The 26,495-nt window shown below is 42.3% G+C and overlaps 1 protein-coding gene across 6 annotated transcripts in view; it reads right to left on the bottom strand.

Moving 5' to 3' along the window:
* Nucleotides 1-26,495, bottom strand: part of TOGARAM1 (TOG array regulator of axonemal microtubules 1) — a 182,843-nt gene that overhangs the window by 78,836 nt on the left and 77,512 nt on the right. For all 6 annotated transcript variants that reach the window (XM_033953373.1, XM_033953372.1, XM_033953371.1 and 3 more), the window contains 3 exons: nucleotides 23,506-23,601; nucleotides 10,594-10,731; nucleotides 1,778-1,931 (listed from right to left, as the gene is read on the bottom strand). In XM_033953373.1, coding sequence (XP_033809264.1) covers nucleotides 1,778-1,931; nucleotides 10,594-10,731; nucleotides 23,506-23,601 — 388 coding nt within the window. The remainder of the gene's footprint in view (nucleotides 1-1,777; nucleotides 1,932-10,593; nucleotides 10,732-23,505; nucleotides 23,602-26,495) is intronic.

The raw sequence follows: 26,495 nt of genomic DNA, 5'->3' as shown, positions 1-26,495 counted from the left end.
TGATGTCAGAGAGAGCGCTGAAGCAGATGTGGGCAGCAAGTTGGTGGCTGCTCACGTCGAAGTTAAAAAGGTATGGGGGAAGGGAAGAGGCGGAGGGGTGAAGACAGACAGACATAGGTATCTCAGGGCTGCTTATATTAGCCCCACTTGTCTCTTACAGGGTGGAGAAGTAACAAGTTCATGAGCAAGAAAAGAAAGTGAATGGAAAGCAGCTGCTGTTGCTCCTTTATCATCATATACCAGATCCAGAGATGAAAAGTATGCTATGATATAGTTCGAGAACAATATTTAATTGCCTTCTATTGCTGTTCTCTATGGCTTCTGTATCAGTAAGAACATCAATAATTCTTTGGATGGAAGCAGTACACTCTGAAGTTGCTAGTCTGTGCTTCATCCACTACTGGAAGAAATAAAGGTCAATAAACAGAAAAGTGATTGACCTAATATATTTCTTGGCTGACTTTCAGGAGCTAATGTTCTGTTTGAACCTAAGGGACCTCATAAGATATATATTACACTAATTCAAACAAACATATTTTTTTTGTTTATTTCTCTGTTTTCAATTGAATGGACGTTTCAAAATTAAATCCAGCAAAACATGAACCTATAAATATTGAGAAGAATTTCAGCAGTGCTAGTGATTTTAATAAACCTGAGTGGCAGTGTTTAAAATTATTATATATATTCAATGCCTTTATATGTATATTCAATGATGCTAACTCGATGTGTAATGCAGTTTGTCTCATCACTACTATGCGTTTAGACTAGACTTGTTATTTAACAAGTCTAAACTAAACATACAGCTTATCTGATTAGTAACATGCAAGTTACAGAGATTTTCAGCCTGACACTATCTGTACGGCAGCCAAAACTCAATGGATAAGGAAGTTAACATTCGTCAGCTGCTGGTGAATGTATATCGTCCTTTGAATACTGGCCCGATTATTCACCACACAAAGCTTCCAACACACACAGATATGCAATACTCTCCAAAAACACCTAATTGCCTACAAAATAAACTCCTAGTGTCAAAGGTGTTTCTAATACCTACCTATAATTCTAAAGAAGCAATCTGAGTGAGACTCAAAAGTACAGTGCTCCCCCGCGAATTTGCGGTCCGTGGTTCTGGTCATTCACGGTATTTTCCAACCGCGAAGGGGAGGCAGGAGAGGGCAGCCAGAGCGCCGGCGAGTGAAGGAAATCACTCGCGGTATGCTCTGATTGCCTCCTCCTGTACTAAAGTCGGGCCTCACCAATCAGGAGCTGCTTTGACACAGAGCTCCTGATTGGCAAGGCCCGACCTAGTACAGGAAGAGGCGGTCAGAGTATACCGCGAGTGATTTCCTTCACTCGCTGGCACTCCGGCTGCCCTCTCCCGTCTCCCCTGCCTATATAACGTGTTTGTGGTTTTTCAACATTCGCAGGGGCTCCTGGAACGGAACCCCCACGAATATCGGGGGAGTACTGTAATAGAACTTCACTAGACTTACAACAGAATGAAATATTACATCACTTTGAAAAACATTTTGCTGCTTGCCAGGTGGATTAGATAATGATATACAATCTACATTTTTTTTTAAATTTGAAAATAATTGTAATTTGATTGAAAAGACAGCCTGAGTACATGATTCTATCCTAACTGGAAGGCTATTCTGCATTGGTTTCACTATAAATTCCTCTCATTTTACTTTATACTGTTCTTTGTGCTACAATTTACTGTGTCACTTAAAGCAGCATGATCACAACTACCAAATCATGCCAACCATGAGTGGCTTACCAGTCATCATCTGCTAGAAGTCTCAGTGCCTCAGCTAGAGCCAGGTCTGGTTTGGAAAAGGGCCGCAGTTCTGATGGATCCATAATTTCTGGACTATGTGTAATAGATAATGTCTGATCTTTGTACTGCCCTCGGGTTCCCAAAGAAATTTCACCTGGGAAGACATACAAAGCAATGATATCCAATTTAATAATTCTAAGTGAGGTTTACACCATAATAAACTGTAGACTACTTTGGGTATAATAGACATCCACATTACAAACATATAAGCAATAAAGCACAGTTAATAATAATAATTTTATTTTTATATACCGCCAAAGCCATGATAGTTCGAGGCGGCTTACAACAAGAGTTGCTGGACAATCAGTGAAGTGGTTACAATACAAAGTCTTTGAATATAAGGTACAGGATAGGAGTAGTGAAACACTAAGATTCTTAGGTTACAATCGATTAAATAAATTCGTTTTTTATTGATTTTCTAAAATTGAAGTAGGATGAGGAATGCATGATAATGTTACCCAGCCAGTCGTTCCATTTACCTGCCTGGGAGGCAAGAGTTCTGTCAAGGAATAATAACAACAACAACAGTTTATATACCACAGTACCGTTAAGTTCTATGCGATTTACAATGATTAGAAAACTGCTACAAATTGAGTGGAACTTACATAGTTGGAGATTAGTGGCTAATAGTTTAAGAGATCAGTTGTGATGGGAGAGATTGTGAAGATCAGCTACCTAGGTACTTCAGGAACAGGTATGTTTTTAGATGCTTCCTAAATTCACCATAGTTCTTTGCGTGCATAATTAGTTTTTTCAGGTCTTTGCCTCATAATGCTGCTTGATAAGAGAGTAGTTGATGGTGTTTTTTAAATTTACATCCTCTAACCGGTGGGGAGACGAACTTCAGGTGTGTGCTTCTCTTATGTCTATTGGTTGAGAAGGAGAAGAGGTCAGTTATATATTTAGGGGCTAAACCGGATAGTACCTTAAACCAAAAACATCCCAGCTTGAACTTCATACATGCCTCCATCGGCAGCCAGTGCAGGAGTCAGTAGGAAGGGGTTATGTGATTGGACTTCAACCCAAAGATCAACCTGACCGTTGCATTTTGCACCAGTTGTAGTCTCTGCATGTTCTTCTGGGAGATTGCCAGATGGGCAATATTACAGTAATCAAGATGGCTTAGTATTAGGGATTGTACCAGAATTCTGAATGATGAAGCGTCAGTATGCCCTAATGGACCTAAACTTCCAGAGAGTAAAAAAACCCTTTCTGACTAGGGAGTCCACTTGGTCTTTCATAGTTAGGCCTTGGTCCAGTATTACTCCCAGAACCTTCATTGTAGGTTGAATAGGGTAGCTGAGTGTGTTGATGCATAGTGGTGTTGTAGTGACAAGTAGATGTGGCGAGGCTACAAAGAATTTAGTTTTTTCTGAATTAAGCTTCAGTCTAAATTCTGTCATTCATTGTTCCATCAAGTTTAGTACTTCCGTTGCCATAGGGGTAGCTTCAGAGAGAGAAGTAGTGAATAGGACAATGATTGTAAAGTCGTCTGCGTAACTAAATAGTTTTATACCCCGCTGGGCCAGCTGCGCGCCTAGTGATGACATGTACGCATTGAAGAGCAGTGGGGATAATGGTGACCCCTGTGGAATGCCAGATGGGTTTCTCCAGGTATTAGAGAGGTTGTAATTGAAATGTACTTGATAAGTGCGGGACATAAGGAAGCCTCGGAACCAGTCCTCTCCTCTGATGCAATTGCGTCTAAGCATTGCAACAATTTCTCATGATCCACCAATTCAAAGGCCGAACTCATGTCAAATTGCATGATCAGGACGTTATGGCCCATGCTAAATAAGGAGCGTAAGTTTTCCAAGTTCGCCGCAATTACTGTCTCGATGCTAAACAGAGGTCTGAAACCAGATTGGGTTTCATGTAAAAGAGAGAACTGAATAAGGTAATTCAACAACCAATCCTTCCATGATTTTTATGAAGAATGGAATGGATGCTACTGGTCTATAGTTGGTTACTGATGCTAAGGATTGTTTACGATTTTTTGGAATTGGGGTAATTATAATGTGACCGTTATTAGTTAGGAATTTTCCATTTTTTTTAAATTAATCGGTCAGATAATTCCACAATGTTAGTTTAAAGTCTAATGGGACTGCTTTCATAATGTCAGGGGGACAGGGATTCAGAAAGCAGTGTGATTTAGTGAACTTGTTATATAGTTTGATGTAATTATTCCATTCTAGATCTTGAAAGGAGTTCCAAATCATATCCGCTGGTATTTCATTTCCTTGTATGTTGGCTATTTGTTGTGCACATATGTTGTTTGTCGAACAGTTGTTTCTTAGGTTTATAATTTTTGAATCAAAATGCTGTGCTAGATCATTTGCTGAAGATAGCTTAATATTATGCATGGATTGAGTGCGGTATGTGATGTCAAATAAATTTGTAACCAAGTTGAACAATTTTTTTGTGTCGATTCCTTTCAAGCTGGTATTGAATGTGTTAATTTTGTAGCAGCAGTCCTTTAATGATGGATAGGTGAACATATGAATTCTGCATGTGGGCCTAATAGAATTATCCAGATTAAATTGAGAAACCAGGTACGTAGGGGCCAGACCAAATATTGATTTATAACAAAGGCAAAAAAATTTAAACAAAACTCATGCTTCCAGGGGCAGCCAATGAAGTTTTTGATAATAGGGACCAATATGTTCCCATTTTCTCAACCCAAAAATCAGTCGAGCTGCCGAATTACCTGTAATAAGTGTTATCCAGGGCCAGCAGGCAGATATTCTCACATGTGGGCAACATCATCCACAGAACCCGACACTGACTGTCTAAAGTGAACTGCCACTTTAAGAATTTGAAAAGACTGCCCATACCACACATGCGTGGGTGCCTTCTCGCCCACTGCCAGCTCGTGGGACCATCAGTTCGATATCAAAGCAAGGAAGCAAAGAAGGGGAGGTGGGTGGTTGTGTTATTCAGGTGTCCCTACATAACACCAGTTACAGGTAAATAACTGTGCTTTATCCCAAGACAAGTAGGCAGCATATTCTCAAATGTGGGAACTCTCCAGCTAACAAATATGGTTGGAGGGAAATTGGCTTCTAATTGGTGATTAAATTTTGGAGAACTTTGTGGCCGAACTGACAAACCTGTTTGGAAAGATTATCCAAATAGTAGTGGGTCGTGAATGTATGAACTGGTGGCTGCTTTACAGATGTCCTTAATAGAAGCAAAGCGTAGAAGGACCACTGAAGTTGCCATTGTTCATACCTTATGAGTGGTAACACAACTCTCTAGCGTCAGACCAGTCTGAGCATAGCAGAACAAGATACAGTCCGCAATCCATGTGGAGATTGTTCTCTTGGTCAACTTGTTTGGGTCAAATGATAGTAACATCTGAATAGAAGTTCTGTGAGGCTTGGTTCTATTCAAGAAACAAGCTAGAGCTGACCATCATGTGACGTGCTTCCTCACCAGGGTGAGCATGTGACTTTGGGGAAAAAAATGCTGGAAGACTGATAAACTGGTTGAGATGAAACTCTGAAACAACTTTTGGGAGGAATTTCAGATGCATTTGAAGAACTACCTTGTCAGGATAAACTGTAGTATAAGGTGGATCTGTTACTAGCGCTTGGAGTTCACTGACTCGGCGTGCTGACATGAGAACAGTGAGGAACACCGCTTTCCAAATGAGGTGCTCAACAGATGAAGCATACAGTGGTTCAAATTTAGGCTTCTTGAGAGCAGAAAGCACCATATTATGATCCCAACCCGCTGGAGGAGGTTTCAAAGGTGGCTTCGTATTGTAAAGACCCCCTCACAAATCTAGAAATCAGAGGATGTACTGCTAAGGGCTTGTTATTCAGTGGTGTGTGAAAAACAATCTACTGCCAAGATGAACTCTCATTGAATTGGTCTTTGGGTCAGAATTAGAGAGGTGTAGGAGACAGTCCAGTATGGACAAAAAAGGGACAGGTCAATGGATCCAGAGATTTGCCACTACACCACAATGAAAAGTTAGTCAACTTGAAGCAGTAACAGCGCAATGTGGAAGGCTTTCTAGATGTTTCAATAATAGCTCACACTGGTGCAGATGGCAAAAGAGTATCTACTGTTTGGGAGAGAGATACCATGCTGTTTGGGAGAGAGATACCATGCTATGACAGCTAAAGAACATAGATTGGGATGCAGTCGAGAGCCTTCATTCTGTGTCAGCAGTGTTGGAAAGATTTGTAGAGCGATTGGTTCCTGTTTGCTCATTTGCAGGAAGACAGGGAACCAGGGCTGACATAGCTGAGGTGCTATGAGTATCATGGTGGCTGATTCCTGGCGAAGCTTGAGCAGTGTTTTCCTGATTAGAGGGATTGGAAGACATGCATAGAGGAACTTGCCTCACCAGTTGAGCAGAAAAGCATCCGTTTCCAGGCAATTGGGAGTATGGATCCTGGAGCAGAAAAGAGGGAGATTGTGATGATATGGGGAAGCAAATAAGTCCACTTCTGATGTCTGCCAAGCCACAAAGATCTGTCACAAGACGAGGTGTTCAGCGACCACTTGTGCGGTTGTAGAATTCTGCTCAATTTGTTGGCCAATACATTTTGTTTTCCTGCTAAGTAGACTCTTTTCAGGAAAATGTTGCGAGCAATGGCTCAGGACTAGATTTGGATGGCCTCTTGGTGGAAGGATTCTGTTCCACCCTGCTCGTTCACGTAGTACATGGATACTTGATTGTCAGTTCGAACCAGTACTACTTGACTGAGGAGATGATAAAAAGGAATGAGTCAGTCTAGAGGAAGGCTACTAAAATGATGTGTGGTATTCGTCATAAGGCATATGGAGCCAGATTTAAAGATCTCAATCTGTATACTTTGGAGGAAAAGCGGGAGAGGGGAAATATGATAGAGACGTTTAAATACCTATGTGGCATAAATGCGCATGAGTTGAGTCTCTTTCGTTTGAAAGGAAGCTCTGGAATGAGAGGGCATAGGATGAAGTTAAGAGGTGATAGGCTCAGGAGTAAGCTAAGTAAATCAGTTTTTACAGAAAGGGTAGTAGATGCGTGGAACAGTCTCCCGGTAGAGGTGGTGGAGACAGAGGCTGGCTGATTTCAAGAAAGCCTGGGATAGGCATGTGGTATCTCAGAGAGAGGAAGAGATAATGGTTACTGCGGATGGGCAGACTGGGTGGACCATTTGGTCTTTATCTGCCATCATGTTTCTATGATCCTGGAACGTGGACAGGGCATTGTGAATTGCTCATAGTTCCAGGAGATTGATGTGAAGACGTGTCTCTGCAGAAGCCCAAGATCCTGTTGTTGCTGGTTAGACTTTACCTCATCTTGCTTTGGACTGTTTTGGGTCTTTTTTTAAATTTACTTTAATTTTATTCTTTTATGTCTTTTTTTTATTATTTGAATTTTATCCTTATCTCACCATTCTTACTATTTATATATTTATTATTTTAATAATTGTTTACTCAGGTACTTTAGCTAGATTGCGAGCCTTCGGGATAGGGAAGTTCTATGTATCTAATTTAATTTTATTGTAACACGTTCTGGGCTCCTGGGGAGGACAGGCTATAAAAATGAATGAATAAATAAATAAATCCCTGTGTGTGGAGACCAGCTAAGTGAGCTCCCATCCTAACATGGAAGTATCTGTTGTCAAAATCTTTTGATGAGGTGGTATTTGAAACAGGAGGCCTCTATGTCACAGACAAATGATGAGACAGAAGACCAGTTGCTTGAGACCATTAGGAGGATAATGCCCACTGAGGATGTCTGAAGTGAAGACAGACAAAAGGAACCACATATACTGTAGAGGCCATGTGATGTGCCATCAGGTGGCAATGAGAAGACACTTCCTGGCAAAGCTGAAGTAGTGTGGTGGGTTTCTGCTGAGGAAGGAAAGCACGTTATCTGGTTTGCTGCAGAAGAGCTCTAATAAACTCCAAAGTTTGAGTGGGCTCTAGATGGGACCTGGGACAACTGACTGCAAATTCCAGGAGTTCAAGAAGTTGAATTGTTGCATTCAAAGCATACTGAGCCTGTTGGGGAATGGAAGCGTAGATCAACCCGTCGTCCAGGTAAGAAAAAACGTGGAAACTATATAAGTGAAGTATCGCAGCCACTACTAGCAAGCACTTGATGAACACTCTGGGTGCTAATGGCAGAACAAATGGGAGCACCTTGTACTAAATCCAAAAGAAAGTACTCTGTATTGGTAATGTGATCCTAGGAAAGAATTGCTGCAACCTCTTGTGCCAAAAATGAATAAGTATATGGATAAAGTTATCTAAGATCCAATGCACATAACCATTTATTTCAGTAATATACATTCAAATGAAGAGCTCACAGCAAAATTGGGGAGCTAGGGGGGAATCTCCCCTCTTCCTCTGCCCTGCCTAACCTCGTCTGTATTTTAGGAGGCAAAGTTTGGCAAAATTAACTTTTAAACAAATTGTTGTCCTGCCTCCCTCTGGCTTTCTTCAATGAAAATTATTCAGCTCTGCCACTTGGAAGCCAGAGAAACTCATAAGCATCTTACCTCCTGCTGCCAGCCCAAAGTCTAACAAGAGTAGTGGTGAAATTGTGTGAGACTTCAGTCCAGCAACAAGTGAGGAGCTTATGCAATTCTCCAGCTTCTAGAAGGCAGAGATGAAGGATGAAGAACTTTCATTGGAGAAAATCTGAGGAAGACACTGTAGTAACTTAAGATAATGGTCAAGACCATAAGCACAAGCATGTAGTTCCAGGAGACGGGGATAGCCCTGGAACTGGGGTTTATTTACCCTTAAACAAGGACACTGATGAGCAGCTAGCAGGGACAGGTTCACCCACTTCTGAATTCACTACCTGCAGAGGGGGTGGGGTAAACCTCACGCAGCACACGGCAGAAAAGCACATTAGGCAATCTGCTAGTCAGCCAATGAGGGAGCCTGTTAGCTTGGCTATGCATGATAAGCCAGGTGTGATTTCACTATTAGGGAGACACAGCATGGGCACAAAGAGAGGCACAGGAAGGACGGCAGAGAAAGGCAAGCCAAACTTTCTGGCTACAAACTACACAGCTCTACAAGGGACTGCAAAGACTAATGCTGCAACACCTCACAACAGGCAAGGAGGTTGATTGTAAACTTTCAGCTAGGAGAGTATGCAGGCCAGCTCACCTATTTAATTATCAGAGATTAAGCGTAGCTGATAGCAATGTGGCAAGCCTGTCTCACCGAGAAGGCAGTTTATCTGGGTCAGAAATGTCCCTGGAACTGAGCGTATGTGAGAGTGAATGTAATAACCTTGTGCCTGAAGAAGACATGCTCTGGGAACAGAGTGAATTAAGCCCACAGTAGCTGTGAGAATGGGGGAGTGTGTGAAACTAATGCATGATATTTTAAACCACACTCAATGAAGCAGTGCTGGGAAGAAGGGGAAAGGGAAACTCATTAGCCTTTCCATTAAAGCCTCATGCCATTAGCATTGCCTGTTGGAAAGCCTCAGAAATTAAAGTGCTTTACATTGGTCAGTAGCTGTTATGTTACGTTACATTGCAACTTCAAACTAAAGCACGTGGCAGCAGTTGTGCTGGGTCTGATAAGCATTAAAACAGCTGGCAAAGCCTCACAAGCACAGTGCTATCAAGAAACCTTATGGAAAGTAATTACCTTTGGAAACCTGATTTTGTTTGGAACAAACTATGAAATATTTTGTTATATGATTTTACTTTTCCTTTTGAAGAACTGATGGCATACTGCATACAGGTGCAGAGTTAAGCACCTCGATGAACTTGTGTTCATTTTTGAATCCTGATCCCAGTGGAGATAATAAAATATCTTTTGACTTTGAATAAATGTTTGAGCTCTTTTTATTTTGGGCTAATAATTTCACTGGCCACTCCAGTATCCGCTCAGCTGGACTATGTTGAGGGAAGGGGTCAGTTCCAGCTGACCTTGCACCCCACCACCATAGATATATTCAACAAGCTGTTCCTGCACAGAGGAATGGTATGCACTATAATGATCTTGGCAATGATTGGTGTAATATGAGCTATGTTTTAGAAAATTGAAATATTTTCTTCTTAGCACTTTTTAATTGGGTTTTTCTTTACAAATAAGATTCTTAATAGCTTTTATCTGTTTCTAGCTCTAAATCAATATGTGATATATTGGGACTACAGCTTTTGGGTATTTGAATCTTATTTCCCCTCTTTTTTGTCTTTATCATATACATATTTCTATACGTTTTTAGATTTAATATACAATTTAAATAGTAATGTAATAAATGAGAGCAGATAAAGACCTGGACAATATTTACATGCCTCACTCTAACTTTCTTCAGTGAAAGTTCTTCAGCTCTGCCAACTGGCAGCCAGAGAAACTCTTAAGCTCCTCACCTCCTGCTGCCAGCCCAAAGTCTAACAAGAATAGTCATTACATATATATTTTGGTACAAGTCTATGGTTATTAATTTAATTTTTTGACTGCTTTTATGATTTACACTAACAATCATTTAAGTATTTAATAACAGTTTTAATAGCCCCAATACACCCCTTGGGAAGGTAAAACATGGCCATGTTAATCTTTTAGTTCTGTATTTTATGCTTTGGTGTGGTAAATAAAATTGGATTTTATCATCAATCTGCCTTTTGTTGTAATATCATAACAATGCAAGAGAGGGAAATGGGTCATGCCCTGCCATCCAACCTCACTGGGAATATAATTTTACAAACATTGTCAAAATTAAGATTAAACCCCCTATTTACAATAAAAATATGCAAAAGAATTTTATCATTATGGCTTACCTGAATTTGGCAAGACAGAAGGTTTAGTCTTCTTCACACTGGAATTTCTTTTTAATAGGGTATAGCTGGAATTAACATTTTCTGTAGGTATGGATTCAGTTTTTGATTTTATTACTATATCTCCACCAACATTTAATCCTGAAAAATGAAGAAGAGCATAATGATTGCAAAGTTGAAGTATTTTTGAATGTGTGCAGCACTGATTCTTCAGGCACTTCACTGCTCACCTTTCCTTCCTCTGAGTGAATTCCATTTACTACCCACCTTCTGACATCTGTAAATCAGTTTCTAATCCAGTTCATTACTTTGGGTCCTAACTTCAGCTTGTCATCTTTCTATGCACCTAAACCTTTCTTGATGATACCAGGCTTTGAGCCACCTATTCTCTATATTTCACAATCTTTACTCTCCCTTTCCATAAGTAAGTAGTACTTCAGAAAAAGTTACAATCTGTGTCAAAGGCTTTAACCTCTCCCCTGGCTCCTGGAAAGCTCTCTGTGCTATATATATTTGGCCAGGACATTTGTTCCCAGTAAGTTTCAAGTTTATTAAAAGTTTGATATCCTGCCCTATCAGGCTTCAAAGCGGTTTACACAATTAAAACAAAGGGGAATACATGAAATATAAAAATAAAACAAATCACAGTTAAACATGAAATACTAATCAAAACAAAGACAGAAACAGAAACATAAGGGAAATAGGGGAAGAACTACATTATTCGGATAGAAAAGTAGAAAAAAAAGTGGGGTAGGACATTAGGTTGGGAATGTTTAAAAAGGCAACGATAATGCCGGTCTGAAAAACATGTAGAACATCCTTAAAAGGACGATCGTAGGTCAAAGGCATCTTTGAACAGGAATGTTTTTAGTTCAGATTTTAAGATGTTTAAAGAGGTAATTTGTCTTATGTGGTTTGGAGCCGAGTTCCACAGCATAGAGGCGATTGCAGAGAAAATGTTATTTCGCATAGTATTAATGTGTCTTAAGGAAGGGACCAAAAGCAAGTTTTGATTAATTGATCGAAGGGAACGTGCGAAGAGTGTGGAAATGGATTCTGGTTGACCAGAAGCTATAGTTTTGAAAGTCAATAACAAGATTTTATATGTTATCCGATGTTCTACTGGTAACCAATGGACATTAATAAAGGGGTAACGTGGTCAAACTTTCTGGTATTGGTTATGAATTTGATAGAAGTGTTCTGAACAATTTGTAGACGTCTGATTTCTTTCTTGGTTATTCCTTTATATAAAGCATTACTGTAATCAATGCACGAAATTACTAATGAATGAAAGAATATTCAGTGAAGAGGAATCCAACAGTTTTGCTTAGAACCTTTATCTGATTATAGCCAGTATTTGCCTGGTGCTCCTGACAACTGAGGATCCTGCAAGGCATGTCACTTTATTGGGCCTCTTGACCTGTGTTCCAAAGTTAATACTTTTGATGATGTAATCACCTAGCAGCAACATTTTTCTGTTTTGAACTTCTTTATCAGTGCTTTGAGTGTATATTTTATTTTTAGCTACTTTCATTGTGTCTTGTTCTACCTTAAAGCAATTACTTACCGTAACGAGTGTTATCCAGGGACAGCAGGCAGATATTCTCACAAATGGGTGACGTCATCCTCAGAGCCCCGGTATGGACAGCTTTAAAACTATCGCCACTTTTAAATTTTTAGAAACTTCATGACTGCCCACACCGCGCATGCTTGAGTGCCTTCCCATAGTTCCTCAGTTCCGTAAGCAAGCTAAGAAGCCAACCAGGGGAGGTGGGTGGGTTGTGAGAATATCTGCCTGCTGTCTCTAGATAACATCCATTACGGTAAGTAAATGTGCTTTATCCAAGGGACAAGAAGGCAGCATATTCTCACATATGGGACTCCCTAGCTTACTACAATCAGATGGAGTGTGTGTTGGCCATTAAGAATATAAATTATCCCAGGACAAGCAGGCAGGTATTCTCACTAGTGGGTGATGTCATCCGACAGAGCCCCGATACGGACATCTTGAAAGCATGTCTTGCTTGAAGAAACTTAGAAGTTTCGAGATGCCCGCACCGCGCATGCGCCAGTGCCTTCCCGCCCGATGTACCGGGCGTGTTTCCTCAGTTCTTTTCTTTCCGCGGAGCTGAGAAGTTATCTTCAATCTGCGCTGACTGAATTTCAGTTTTTCTTTGCCTTCTTTAATCCGCGTTTTGGTTTATTTCTTTGAATTTACTTTACTTTCCTTTTTAAAAAAAAAAAAAAAAAAAAAGTTCAAAATTATTTCTTCCGGCGGTTCGGCCGGCCCGGCCTCGTGGCTGCGGCCTACCTCTTTCGACATTGCAGCGTCGATTTTCCGGCCTATGTCACGGCCAATCACCGGTTTTAAAAAGTGCAGCAAGTGCCAGCGTGCGATTTCGTTGACGGACCCGCATCGACGCTGCCTCCAGTGTCTTGGTCCGGACCACGTTCCGAAATCGTGCAGGCCTTGTTCCACGCTCACTGCGCGCTCGTTCAAGCGGCGTTGCTTACTTTGGGAGTCGATGTTCAAGATGGAGACTGCCAAGGATCTGCCTGCTTCTACATCTGCTGAGGTTTCGCCGGTCCGCTCGAAACCTGCATCGACGACTTCCGCATCCAGCATCGTGAAGCCAGCATCGTTTACACCGGCTGCGGCTTCCAGTTCCGCTGCGGCGCCTGCCCCTGTCTCTTCGGTTCAGGTACCGCCTTCCACTGTCCCTCCCGTGGTCATCAAGGTGCCCAAAGCTACTAAGCAGAAGCACTTGGCCGCGAAGGAGCGCGAAGACCGTGCAGGAGGACCCCCTTTCGGTGCGGATCCCTCCATATCGGCTTCGCTTCGATCCCTGCTGGAAGCTCAGTTTGTCGAGCTTATGCAAACTATGAGACCCCGGCTTATCGCCAACATTCAGGGTGAAGTCCGAGCACCGGTCCCTGAGGGCGGTCCGCCCCCTCCCCCTCGCCGTTCGATCTCACTGCTCGACGAGGGGGATCGGCGGAGGGCGGCGGATGCCTCCAGGAGGGCTTCCCTTCCTGATATGCAACCTTTAGAGCCCATTACTCCTCCACGACAACAGGGCGCTGGGACGGTCCCTGATATTCGGAGTCCTGGGCATACTGCATCGCAGGAAGAGTTCTTCCGCACTCCATACCAGACTTGGGTGGCGCTGCGTGAGTCCGCGTCCTTGCCACCTCTGCGATCCACCGCTTCGAGCCCCATCCATTCCTTAGAGGCTTCAGGGGATCGTGCGATGCACAGAAGTTCTCGCTCCCCATCCCGGCACCGGGAGGGGCATCGTTCTCGTCACTCTTCTCGACACTCCTCACGTCATTCGGAAGTGTCCCCACAGAAAAAGATGCAACGTTTGGGATACTCATCGTCCGATGTTTCCCAACCGGAGGGACCAGAGTATGAGGAACCATCTACCTCTTATTCTCCATGCCGGTCTCAGCTCTCCCTAGACCCGGAGGCTTCCACTTCGTCTAGTCCGTCTCGGCGGCCGGCCTTGGCGGACCAATTGTCTTTCTCATCTTTTCTCCGACAGATGGCGGATGACTTAGATGTGACTTTGGATACTGGATCTAAATATTCTAAGGAGTATTTGGATACGATGCATTTGCCTCACCCTCCGGCGGAGACTCTTTGGCTTCCTTTGCATAAATTGCTGGACCAGACTTTCATGCGCTGTTTTGAGACACCGTATTCTATCCCTGCGGTTCCCAGTAAGCTGGATGCTCGATACCGCATCGTTCACCACAAGGGGTTTGAGGGAGCTCAACTTTCTCATCAGTCTCTTCTGGTCGAGTCTTCTCTCAAGCGTTCTCACCCTTCCCAGGTCTACGCTTCTGTGCCTCCGGGCAGGGAGGGGAGAACGATGGACAAGTTTGGTAGACGAGTTTACCAAAATTCGATGATGGCGACTCGAGTGCTCAATTACAATTTTTTCTTCTCTTCCTATTTGGATTTTTTCTTGCCGGTCCTCCGCAAGTTCGTCCCTTTCATCGATGCTGAAGCTCGTTTCCAGTTTGAGGAGGTGGTGGCAACCCTGTCCCAGTTGCGGCTGCAGCTGATGCAATCCTCCTACGATGCCTTCGAGCTCTCGGCACGTGCTGCGGCCTGCTCAGTCGCCATGCGTCGCCTGGCCTGGCTTCGCACTATTGATATGGATCCGAACCTCCAAGACAGATTGGCTAATGTGCCTTGTGCGGGAGCGGATCTGTTCGATGAGTCTATCGAGACTGTCACTAAAAAGCTTTCGGACCACGAGAAGTCTTTTCAATCCATTCTGCGTCCTAAGCCTAAGCCTCAACAGTCTCGTCCATCTAGACCGCCTCAAATCTACCAGAGGCGTTATCAACCTAGGCAGGCTCCCCTAGCGAGACAGCCTGCGAAGAGGCAGCCTCCACAGAAGTCTCAGCAGAAGCCTCAGATGCCGGCTGCACCCAAGGCCACTCAGCCCTTTTGACTCTCTTCCAGGGAGCATAACCGACGTTCTGTCTCCCCTTGTTTTTCCCATCGGGGGTCGACTCCACCATTTTTATCATCAATGGGAGTCGATCACCTCGGACCTTTGGGTCCTTACCATCGTAAGAGAGGGATACTCTCTTCATTTCCAACGGGTCCCCCCGGACCATCCGCCAAGAGAGTATCCTTCCAACTCGATGCAGACCGCTCTTCTTATACAGGAGGCGCAGGCTCTACTTCGGCTTCGTGCCGTCGAGCCGGTGCCAGTCGATCAACAAAACCGGGGGTTCTACTCCCGGTATTTCTTGGTTCCGAAGAAGACGGGCGATCTGCGTCCCATTTTGGACCTTCGAGTCCTCAACAAGTTTTTGGTCAAGGAGCGGTTCCGTATGCTGACCCTTGCCTCTCTCTATCCCCTCCTCGAGCAGAACGATTAGTTATGCTCTCTGGATCTCAAGGAGGCCTACACTCACATCCCGATACATCCGGCCTCCCGCAAGTTTCTCAGATTTCGGGTGGGACATCTACATCTGCAGTATCGAGTGCTTCCATTCGGCCTTTCCTCGTCTCCCAGAGTCTTCACGAAGTGTCTGGTGGTGGTGGCCGCTGCACTCCGGAACATGGGTCTCCAGGTATTTCCATACCTCGACGACTGGCTCATCAAGGCACCGTCGGCTCCAGAGGTCATTTCGGCGACCTTGACTACAATTTCTTTTCTGCAGAGTCTGGGCTTCGAGATCAACTTCCCCAAATCACATCTTCAGCCCACTCAGTCTCTCCCCTTTATCGGGGCTGTTCTGGATACCATTCAACTTCGAGCATTCCTTCCTCCTCAACGCATGGATGCTCTCCTTCTACTCTGCAAGTCGGTGTCTTCTCGCCCGTCCATTTCGGCGAGACACATGATGGTCCTCTTGGGCCACATGGCATCTACAGTTCATGTGACGCCTTTTGCCAGACTACATCTCAGAATTCCTCAATGGACCCTGGCATCTCAGTGGACTCAGGTGTCCGACCCGTTGTCCCGTCACATTGTCGTCACTCCTGCTCTACGGCAGTCTCTTCTCTGGTGGATGACCTCTTCGAATCTATCCAGAGGTTTGCTGTTTCACTCTCTTCCCCATCAGAAAGTTCTCACGACCGATTCATCGAACTATGCCTGGGGGGCCCATCTGGATGGTCTACGAACTCAGGGGTTCTGGACCACTACGGAACGACTCCATCAAATCAATCTTCTGGAGCTCAGGGCCATTTTCAATGCTCTCCGAGCTTTTCAGCATCTGCTTCACGACATGGTGGTCCTTATTCGCACAGACAATCAGGTCGCCATGTATTATGTCAACAAACAAGGGGGCACGGGCTCGGCCCCTCTTTGTCAGGAAGCTCTTCGAGTCTGGGATTGGGCGGTTCGCCACAACACCTTCCTCAGAGCTGTCTACATTCAGGGGAAGGACAACGTCTTGGCAGACAAATTGAGTCGTCTTCTCCAACCTCACGAATGGACGCTCCATTCCCAACCCCTTCATCAGATCTTCGCTCAGTGGGGAACGCCTCAGATAGACCTCTTTGCAGCGCCCCACAACTTCAAACTGCCTCAGTTTTGCTCCAGGATCTACACTCCTCTCCGCCTCGAGGCAGATGCCTTTCTACTGGAGTGGGGGAATCGCTTCCTTTATGCGTTTCCTCCCTTTCCTCTCATTCAGAAGACTCTGGTCAAGTTAAGATCAGACCATGCCACCATGATCCTGATTGCTCCTCGGTGGCCCAGACAACCTTGGTTCTCCCTTCTACTTCAACTCAGCAGCAGGGAGCCAATACTTCTTCCAGTGTTTCCTTCACTGCTTACTCAACATCAAGGTTCACTGCTTCATCCCAACCTGCAGTCTCTCCACCTGACAGCTTGGTTCCTTTCAACATAACCCCTCACCAGTTTTCTCAAGCTGTGAGGGAGGTCTTGGAGGCTTCCAGGAAGCCTGCTACTCGACAATGCTATTCCCAAAAATGGACGAGATTCTCGACCTGGTGTATTTCCAATGCTACAGAACCTCAGAAAGCTTCTCTATCGTCTGTATTGGACTATCTTCTACACCTGTCCCAGTCTGGTCTCAAGTCTACCTCTATTCGAGTCCACCTGAGTGCTATTGCGGCTTTCCATCAGCCTCTACAGGGGAAACCTTTGTCTGCTCATCCTGTGGTTTCCAAATTTATGAAAGGACTTTTTCATGTCAATCCTCCTATCAAACCTCCTCCTGTGGTTTGGGATCTCAATGTGGTCCTGTCTCATCTTATGAAGCCTCCGTTTGAACCTCTCAAAACGGCTCCTCTTAAGTATCTCACCTGGAAGGTGGTTTTCCTGGTGGCCCTCACGTCAGCTCGCCGAGTCAGTGAGCTCCAGGCCCTAGTGGCAGATCCACCCTTCACTGTATTCCATCATGACAAGGTGGTTCTCCGTACTCATCCAAAATTCTTACCTAAAGTGGTCTCTGAATTTCACATCAATCAATCCATCGTGCTTCCAGTGTTTTTTCCAAAGCCTCATTCTCATCCTGGGGAATCTGCTTTGCACACTCTGGACTGTAAACGTGCTCTGGCTTTCTACTTGGATCGCACAAAGCCACACAGAACTGCACCTCAACTTTTCGTCTCCTTTGATCCAAACAAGTTGGGACGACCTGTATCGAAGCGCACCATTTCTAACTGGATGGCGGCTTGTATCTCTTCCTGCTATGCCCAGGCTGGTTTATCCCTTCCCTGTAAGGTCACAGCCCACAAGGTCAGAGCAATGGCAGCCTCTGTAGCCTTCCTCAGATCGACACCGATTGAGGAGATTTGTAAGGCTGCCACTTGGTCCTCGGTTCATACCTTCACCTCTCATTATTGTCTGGATACTTTCTCCAGACGGGATGGACAGTTTGGCCAAACTGTATTACAAAATTTGTTCTCTTAAGTTGCCAACTCTCCCACCATCCCATTGGGGTTAGCTTGGAGGTCACCCACTAGTGAGAATACCTGCCTGCTTGTCCTGGGATAAAGCAATGTTACTTACCGTAACAGTTGTTATCCAGGGACAGCAGGCAGCTATTCTCACGTCCCACCCACCTCCCCTGGGTTGGCTTCTCAGGCTAGCTACCTGAACTGAGGAGACACGCCCGGTACATCGGGCGGGAAGGCACTGGCGCATGCGCGGTGCGGGCATCTCGAAACTTCTAAGTTTCTTCAAGCAAGACATGCTTTCAAGATGTCCGTATCGGGGCTCTGTCGGATGACATCACCCACTAGTGAGAATAGCTGCCTGCTGTCCCTGGATAACAACTGTTACGGTAAGTAACATTGCTTTTTGTATTATTGCTTGGCCGAAGTGACCATCCCGTCCAGAATAAGATTCTAGACAGTGAGATATGAATGTATGAACTGAGGACCAAATAGCAGCTTTATAGATTTCAGTAGGAGTATAACGTAAGAAAGCAACTGAAGCTGCCATAGCTCGGACTTTGTGTGCTGTCACATGACCCCCGAGCTGCAGCCCAGCCTGAGTATAACAAAAAGCATTGAAATATATGCAATGATTGGGTGGTGAGGCAACATTCTTGGGCTTTAACCCCTTGTCTTTGCCTCCGTGTCTCTGAGCATATTTTTCTATGTTAAGAAATGAATATTAAATATACATAAAAAGAGTGTGATATCCTAAAGGAGTGATTTTTTGCTTTCTTGATATATTTCATTTAATCACTCTGAGATAGAGTACCAAGCTCTTTGTGGGTTTCCCCACTTATTTGTTTTGAGCATAACAGAAGGTAATTCATGCTGCCAACCATGTGGAGATAGTTCTCTTGGATACAAGCCAGCCCAACCTGTTAGGATCAAAGCAGATGAACAGTTGAGGAGATGTTCTATGTGGCTTAGTCCACTGTAAGTAATAAGCTGTTTCTCCAGGGTGAGAATGAGGCTTGGGAAAAAAACACTGGAAGTACAATGGATTGATTCAAATGAAATTCCGTGACTACTTTTGGGAGGAATTTTGGATGGATGCGAAGCACTACTTTATCATGGTGGAACACTTGAGGAGCAGAAGGAATGGAGATTAGAAATATCACTTTCCAAGTGAGATATTTAAGATGAACCGAAGACATTGGTTCAAAAGGAGACTTTCATCAGTCTAGAGAGAACAGCATGAAGGTCCCAAACTACTGGAGATGGTTTGAGAGGTGGTTTGATATTGAAAAGTCCTTTCATAAATCTGGAAAAAGGATGAGCAATCAAAATTTTACCGTTGACTGGTCCATGAAAAGCATTGATAGCACTAAGATGAACTAACTGAAGTGATTTTAAGACCCAAGATGGATAAATATAGAAGATAATCCAATGCTGAAGATATAGAAGAGGGTGAAGCATCATTATGATGAAGAGTACACCATGTAACTTCTGTTGGTAGCATTGCTCTGTAGGTGATCTTCTGGATGCATCCAAAATGACCCGGACAGGATCAGAAAGATCAGTGTCAGCTGAGGCCATCCCAAGAGGTATCAAGCTGCCAGGTGCAGAGACTGTAGATTGGGATGTAAAAGATATGCTTGACTGTGTGAGAAGAGATGGAAAGCTCTGCAGGGGTATTGGTTCTTTTACAATGAGTGAGTAGATGGGAGAACCACAGTTGTCTGGGCTGATTCTCATTTGAGTTTGACTAGCGTCTTAAGAATGAGAGGAATTTGTGGAAATGCAGAGAGGAATTTGTTAGTTCAATCCAGGAGAAAAGCATCCATACCTCTAGTCATTTCGGAGAGTACTGTCTGGAACAGAATTGAGGCAGCTTGTGATTGTGGTGGGGACACAAACAGATCTATCTGAGGAATCTCCCTAAGAGAGAATATCTGATGCAAGACCATTGAGTTGAGCATCCACTTGTGTGGTCGGAGAAATCTACTGAGTTTGTCAGTGATTCTATCTCCTGAAGAAGGGATGTCTGCTGAGAGTTTAAAGAAGACTTTCTTGGAGCATGATTTGGAGGTTAGTGATGAAATGTAGAATAACCTTCTCGAATGACTGAGAACCCACAGGTCGATTGTTATCAGAGTCCAGCATAGATGATATAGTTGGAGTCGACCTCTGATTGGCTGAGGAAGAGGCTGAGAGAGCAAAACAGCGGCTATGCTCTCCATGAGCAAGTCAAAAAGACTGAGCAAGTTTTTGAGGAACTGCTGGTTGATATTTTTGAGGCTGCTGTTGCTTCTTCTGCTGAGGTGGACAGGAGACTAAAGGTTTGGCAGAAAATTGCCTCTGTTTGGGAAGCTGGTGGCTTCTTAGCTGGCTTTCCTGATGGTGCATGATCTCCCAATACTAATGTAGGAGTCTTCGATGTCGATGGTTGCGAGGTCTTTTTGATGTCCATGGCTGCACCAAACAACTTCTGCTGCTGACGCCGGCGGGCTTTGCTAGAGCGCTTCTATAGGGTGGAACACCGGATTTAAGTCTCCACCTGGTGTTCAGGGCCTAGACACTGCAGACACCAACTATGAGGGTCGGTGAGGGAAATAGGCCTCTGATACCTACAGCACTTTTTAAAGCCTGTTAACGGTTTCAACATGGATGGGAATATAACTTTAGCAAAATTAAACTCAATTTTACTCAAGGAAAAAACCCCTGAAGGCCAAAGTTGACGAGAAAAAAAAAAAAAAAGTTAAACTCTTTCAATTTCTTTTTTCCGAAGAAAGAAAAAATTGATATACTAAAAGTAGAGAGAGAGAGAGAGAAAAAAAAAAAAAGAGACGCAAAGCAAGAAGGCAAAGGAAACTGAGCAGAATTCAGTCAGAAATTACTTCTTTTCTCTACGGAAAATGAAGAACTGAGGAACTGTGAGCCTACTTCGGGCGCAAAGGCACTCGCGCATGCACAGTGCAGGCAGTCGCAAAATTTCCAAAAACTTAAAATGGTAATACACTTTTCAAGCTGCCCATTCCGGGGCTCCGTGGATGACGTCATCTGCCTGCTTGTCCTGGGATAATTCTTTTTTCTTGAGCAGCAAAATAATTATGTAGAAACAACAAGAGGGCAGATCTTCTGTACCACGTCATAATCTGCCTGAGTCTACTGTGACTGGGTTATTTTATTCTTTGAAGTGGTTCTATTGGTATTATGCTGTGTAATGCTGGAAGCAGCTTTAATTGCACATAATTCCTGCATAAGTTTGTTAAGTTCCTCTTTTATATTAGAAAGTTGAAGACAGATTGGGCAAGCCCTAAGCCTCCAGATGTGCCTGGAACTAATGTACCACAAGATTTATGGCTGGTATTACCATGGGTACCTACAATTAATGTTAATGCTGGATTACACTAGTATTCTATAATAGAAAATGGGTGCTCAGATTCAGTTACAGAATAGGTTTTCAGTATGTGACATTTGGACACTTAATTAGAATTGCTCCCAATGATAGCACCTGATTAACTTATACTTTCCTGTTCTAAAAAGTAAATTACATAAAGACACAAAAAGTACAAAAATCATCAACTCTATGGTGCAATTAATGTGTAAGAAAAGCAAAATGGCTGTTGTCCATTTGCTGAACTCAGATAAAACAAAATTCATCCTCCTTGAAAATAACAAAGTCCCAACCATAACCAATATAGAAATTAACTCAATCAATTACCCCATTCAACCCACCTAAAACTACTAAGAATGACGATAGATAGATGTTGCACTATGCAACCACAAATCAATAAAACAATTCAGAAATCATTCACAGTTATGAGAAATTTAAGACAAGTTCGAAAATTCTTCAATAAAACACAATTCCAGCTTTTAGCACAATCCCTAGTCCTAGGTCTTTTAGACTATTGCAACATTCTCTACCTTCCCTGCCCAGCAACAATGATAAAACAACTACAAACAATGAAAAACACAGCACTGAGACTTATCTATTAATTGAGGAAACATGACCACATCAGAGGCATACCTCAACTCACACTGGCTTCCAATTCCGGCAAGAATACTATTAAAATTCTACTGTCTACTATTTAAAACCATAAAGGACGACAGTCCAACCTACCTAACAACCGTCTCATCTAAACTACATCAACTACACATAGGAAAACCCACACTCCATTCACGTACCCTCCAATCAAATAAGTCAAACGGAACAAAACTATGATGGCCCCCTAGCCACACAAGCAGCAAAACTCGACAACCAAATCTTCAATCTACTAATTATGACCCCAGACTACAAAAAATTCAGAAAAGAAATAAAGACTCTACTCTTCAAGAAATTCCTGCAAACGACTTAATACCACTAGCTCCTTCCCAATTCCCAAAACCACTCACCAGTACCTTCCTGATTCCCCAAAACAACCTCATCTACTCCTTATCTCCTCTAAAAATTACCAGATATCTTCTTCATGTAATACTGTTTTTGTAATTCTTTTGTAATCCGCCTTGAACCGCAAGGCATTGGCGGACTAGAAATCTCTAATGTAATGTAATGTAATTTTGTGAAAACTTGATTCAGACAAGCATGACGACCCATTTTTATAGGTCATTTTTACATCAGCATGCTTATAAATGAGATAAGCATAACCCACGATGGCAGTATATGTTAAATGCTTTCTTTATCCAGCCAATAGTTTTTATGTTGTGCAAGTTAATAAATTCTGGATATAAATTCTGGATAAATTAAGTTTTTATAATCCTCTCATACATTGGAAATTGAGTCGGATGATAGTGGCAACCTTGGGAGACCCTTGATACAGCTCTCTTGGAGCGAAACATGTCAGGTCAGACTCCCAGGTTTGGCTGAACATGAAGCTAAGCTAAGCTAAGCTAAGTACTAAGCATTTTACATTTATGCATTTATATATTGGATATTTATTCCTTATTTATTGAACAACATTAAAACCACGTAAAAAACACTTTGAACTTAATAACATGGACGGCCAATGATGAGGCACCATGTAATGCTTCCCGCAGTTATAAGATAATACAGCGGAGGAGTGGTGGGGCTGAGGCTTCCTTGAGATTCAAGAGGATTATAAAAACTTAATTTATCCAGAATTTATTAACTTGGACAATATAAATGCGATAAGAGCAGCAGCTACCAAGAAAATGAGATTACAAAATATGGCATTTTCCAAATGCTAATCAGTTTCAGAGCTGCTTCTTTTATCTTCACAAACAAGTTAAAAACCTTTTCTTTTTACACAAATCCTTCCCATTCTTCAAATTCGTGAATCTATTATTTGCCTTTTTTTTTTTTTTTTTGCTCTGTTCTTAGAGATTCAATTCTAACAGTTGATTTGAGCCCACCGGAACAGATCTGGAAAATGGATGAGTACCTGGATGTAAACCACTTAGGCTATAAGTGGTATATAAATACTAAGCATAAATTAAAAAGAAAAGAAAAAAAGAAAGAAAAATAGAACAAACAGGAAAACTGAAAGAACATAAGTAACTGGGAAATTAACTACCTTTTCCAACAATCACCACAGATTCATCAGATAGAGTACATGCTGAAATAGAGTCCAGGTTAACTTGCTGTAAACTTGATGTGGATCCTGTAAAACCTAAAACCAGTAAGAAAAAATACATTATTCTTTTAGCACTAGTCAAGTGCTGTATAGGGATTAGAAGGATATAGAGAAATTTAGGCTGCAGAACTGCTAATCTGAGAATACTTAAAAATGTAAAATATTTTTACAGTACAACTTACACTTCTACCATATCAAAAGAAAAAAAGAAAACAGATACTTATATTTAGTTTCACCACAAATATCTGAATGAGGAGGAAAAAGCCTCAGAATTTGTGGATAAAGACGAGCCGGTTGATGTACTATATCTAGATTTCCAGAAAGCTTTTGACAAAGTTCCTCATGAGAGGCTCCTGAGAAAATTAAAGAGTCATGGGAAAGGAGGCAAAGTTCAATTGTGGATTAAGAGTTGGTTAATTGGACAGAAAACAAAGGGTAGGGTTAAATGGCCATTTTTCTCAATGGAGGAGGGTAAATAGTGGTGTACTGGGACGGTTCTATTTAACTTATTTAAATATGATCTGAAAATTGGAAGTATGAGTGAGGTGATTAAATTTGCAGATGACACAAAACTGTTCAAAGTTGTTAAAATGAATGTGGACTGTGAAAAACTGCAGGAAGATTTTAGGAAATTGGAAGACTGGGCATCCAAATGGCAGATGAAATTTAATATGGACAAATGGAAAGTGATGCACATTGGGAAAAATAATCCAAATCATAGTTACCGGATGCTAGGGTCCACCTTGGGGGGTCAGTGCTCAAGAAAAAGATCTGGGTGTCATCGTAGTCCATGGATCTCAAAGTCCCTCCTTAAGAGCCGCAATCCAGTCGGGTTTTCAGGATTTCCCTAATGAATATGCATTGAAAGCAGTGCATGCACATAGATCTCATGCATATTCATTGGGGAAATCCTGAAAACCCGACTGGATTGCGGCCCTCAAGGAGGGACTTTGAGACCCCTGTCGTAGTCAATTCACTGAAACCTTCTGCCCAATGAGCAGCGGTGGCCAAAAGAGCAAACAAGATGCTAGGAATTATTATAAAAGGGATGGTAAAGAAAACTAAGGGCTCCTTTTACAAAAGTGTGCTAGCGTTTTAAGCGCACGCACCAGATTAGCGCGTGCTATAGTGCGCGCTACCCGATAAACTACCGACTGCTCAAGAGGCGGTAGCGGCTAATGCACGCTATTCCGCGCGTTAAGGCCCTAAATGTTATAATGCCTCTGTATCGCTCAATGGTACACAACCTCACCTTGAGTATTGTGTTCAGTTCTGTTGTCCTTATCTCAAAAAAGATTTAGCAGCACTAGAAAAGGTTCAAAGAAGGGCAACCAAGATGATAAAGGGGATGGAACTTCTCTCATAAGAGAAAAGACTAAAGATGACAGGGCCCTTCAGCTTGGAAAAGAGACAGCTGATGGGAGATATGATTGAAGTCTACAAAATCCTGAGTGGTGTAGAATGGGTACTAGTGGATCTATTTTTTACTGAATCAAGATTTACAAGGACTAGGGGACACTCAAAGTTAGAGTAATACTTTTAAAACCAGTAAGAAGAAATTTTTAAGCTCTGGAACGTGTTGCCAGAGGATGTGGTAAGAGCAGTTAATGTAGCTAGTTTTAAAAAAGGTTTGGACAAATTCCTAGAGAAAAAGTCCATAGTATGCTGTTGAGACAAACATGGGGGAAGCTACTGCTTGCCCTGGATTGGTAGTATGGAATGTTGCTACTATTTGGGTTTTTGCCACTGGGCTAATTGGTCTGATCCATTTTAATATTCTTATGTTACCACTACCCCCACGCTACAGAGATTGGGTGGCAGGACTTACCGTGTAAAATACTTCATGGGCATTAAAAAAATCCCCTCATAATAAAGTGATAGCTCTTTGCAGCGCAAAAAAAAAAAAGACAAAAAAACACATCCAACAAAAAATAGTGCTTATTGGAATAGATGGTTCATCACACAGATCAATGTGATGCTCAGTAATATATCTCATCTATACTCTGTAGCAGCTTGTGAAGATCATTGGTGTGATGAACCATTTACACAGATAAGCACTATAATCTTTTTTGTTGGATTTGTGGGGGGATATTTGCATTGCACAGAGCTATCGCTTTAATTATACAAGATTTTTTTATGCCCATGTGGTATTTCACCCTGTAAGTCTCGCCACCCAAACTCTGTAGGGTTGGGATAGGTTTCTGATGCTTTTCCCTCCTCATTTCAGATATTTGTTGTGAAATTAAATATAAGTACCTGCTTCTTTTTTCTTTTGATATGGTAGAAGCTGTCTTGTATATTCACATAATTTTTCTACTCTTGTGTTCGGTGTACTAAATATTTTTACAGTAACATAACAAATGGTTGCAGGTAATGTTTCCCAGAAAGACATTTAGATTTTTTTTTAAATTAATATTTTAACTGTATGCCATGAAAGTTATCCTCTATTTTTTCTAAGATTATAAATGCTGGTTGATGTATGTTAAGAAAATGCTGAAAATTTTGCAATTAGCAACACTTTCATTAGTAGGAAATAAAATTTTATAAAATTCCAGTTGAAAAAAAATGTATGCTGTGCAATTCTTGGGAGATCTTAATACTTCAGCTTAGAGCACAACTGCACTGCACAAAATGGACTCTTCCCCTACAGTTTGCAATTTTCCTGTTTTAGCAAGAATTTCACCAATGAAAATGTGAAGACTTATTTAAAAAAAAAACCTTATTAACCTTATTATTTTAAAAAAAACCTTATTATTGAACAAACACTATGTGCAATTTAGTATTCAGTTCTTTTCATTGTAAGTTTCACAATATGCTTGAATTTTACACTGAAGAGTATGTGCAAAATTCAAAATATATAATTGGCACATATACAAGTCTAAGGAATACGGACATGGGGCAGGAGAAAGGAATAAGCACAAATTGAAAAA

This window comes from Geotrypetes seraphini, chromosome 7 (genome assembly GCF_902459505.1).
Source record: "Geotrypetes seraphini chromosome 7, aGeoSer1.1, whole genome shotgun sequence".
Lineage (NCBI taxonomy): Eukaryota > Metazoa > Chordata > Amphibia > Gymnophiona > Dermophiidae > Geotrypetes > Geotrypetes seraphini.
The sequence above is the reverse complement of the archived record's forward strand: the minus strand, read 5'-3'. Positions and strand labels throughout refer to the sequence as shown.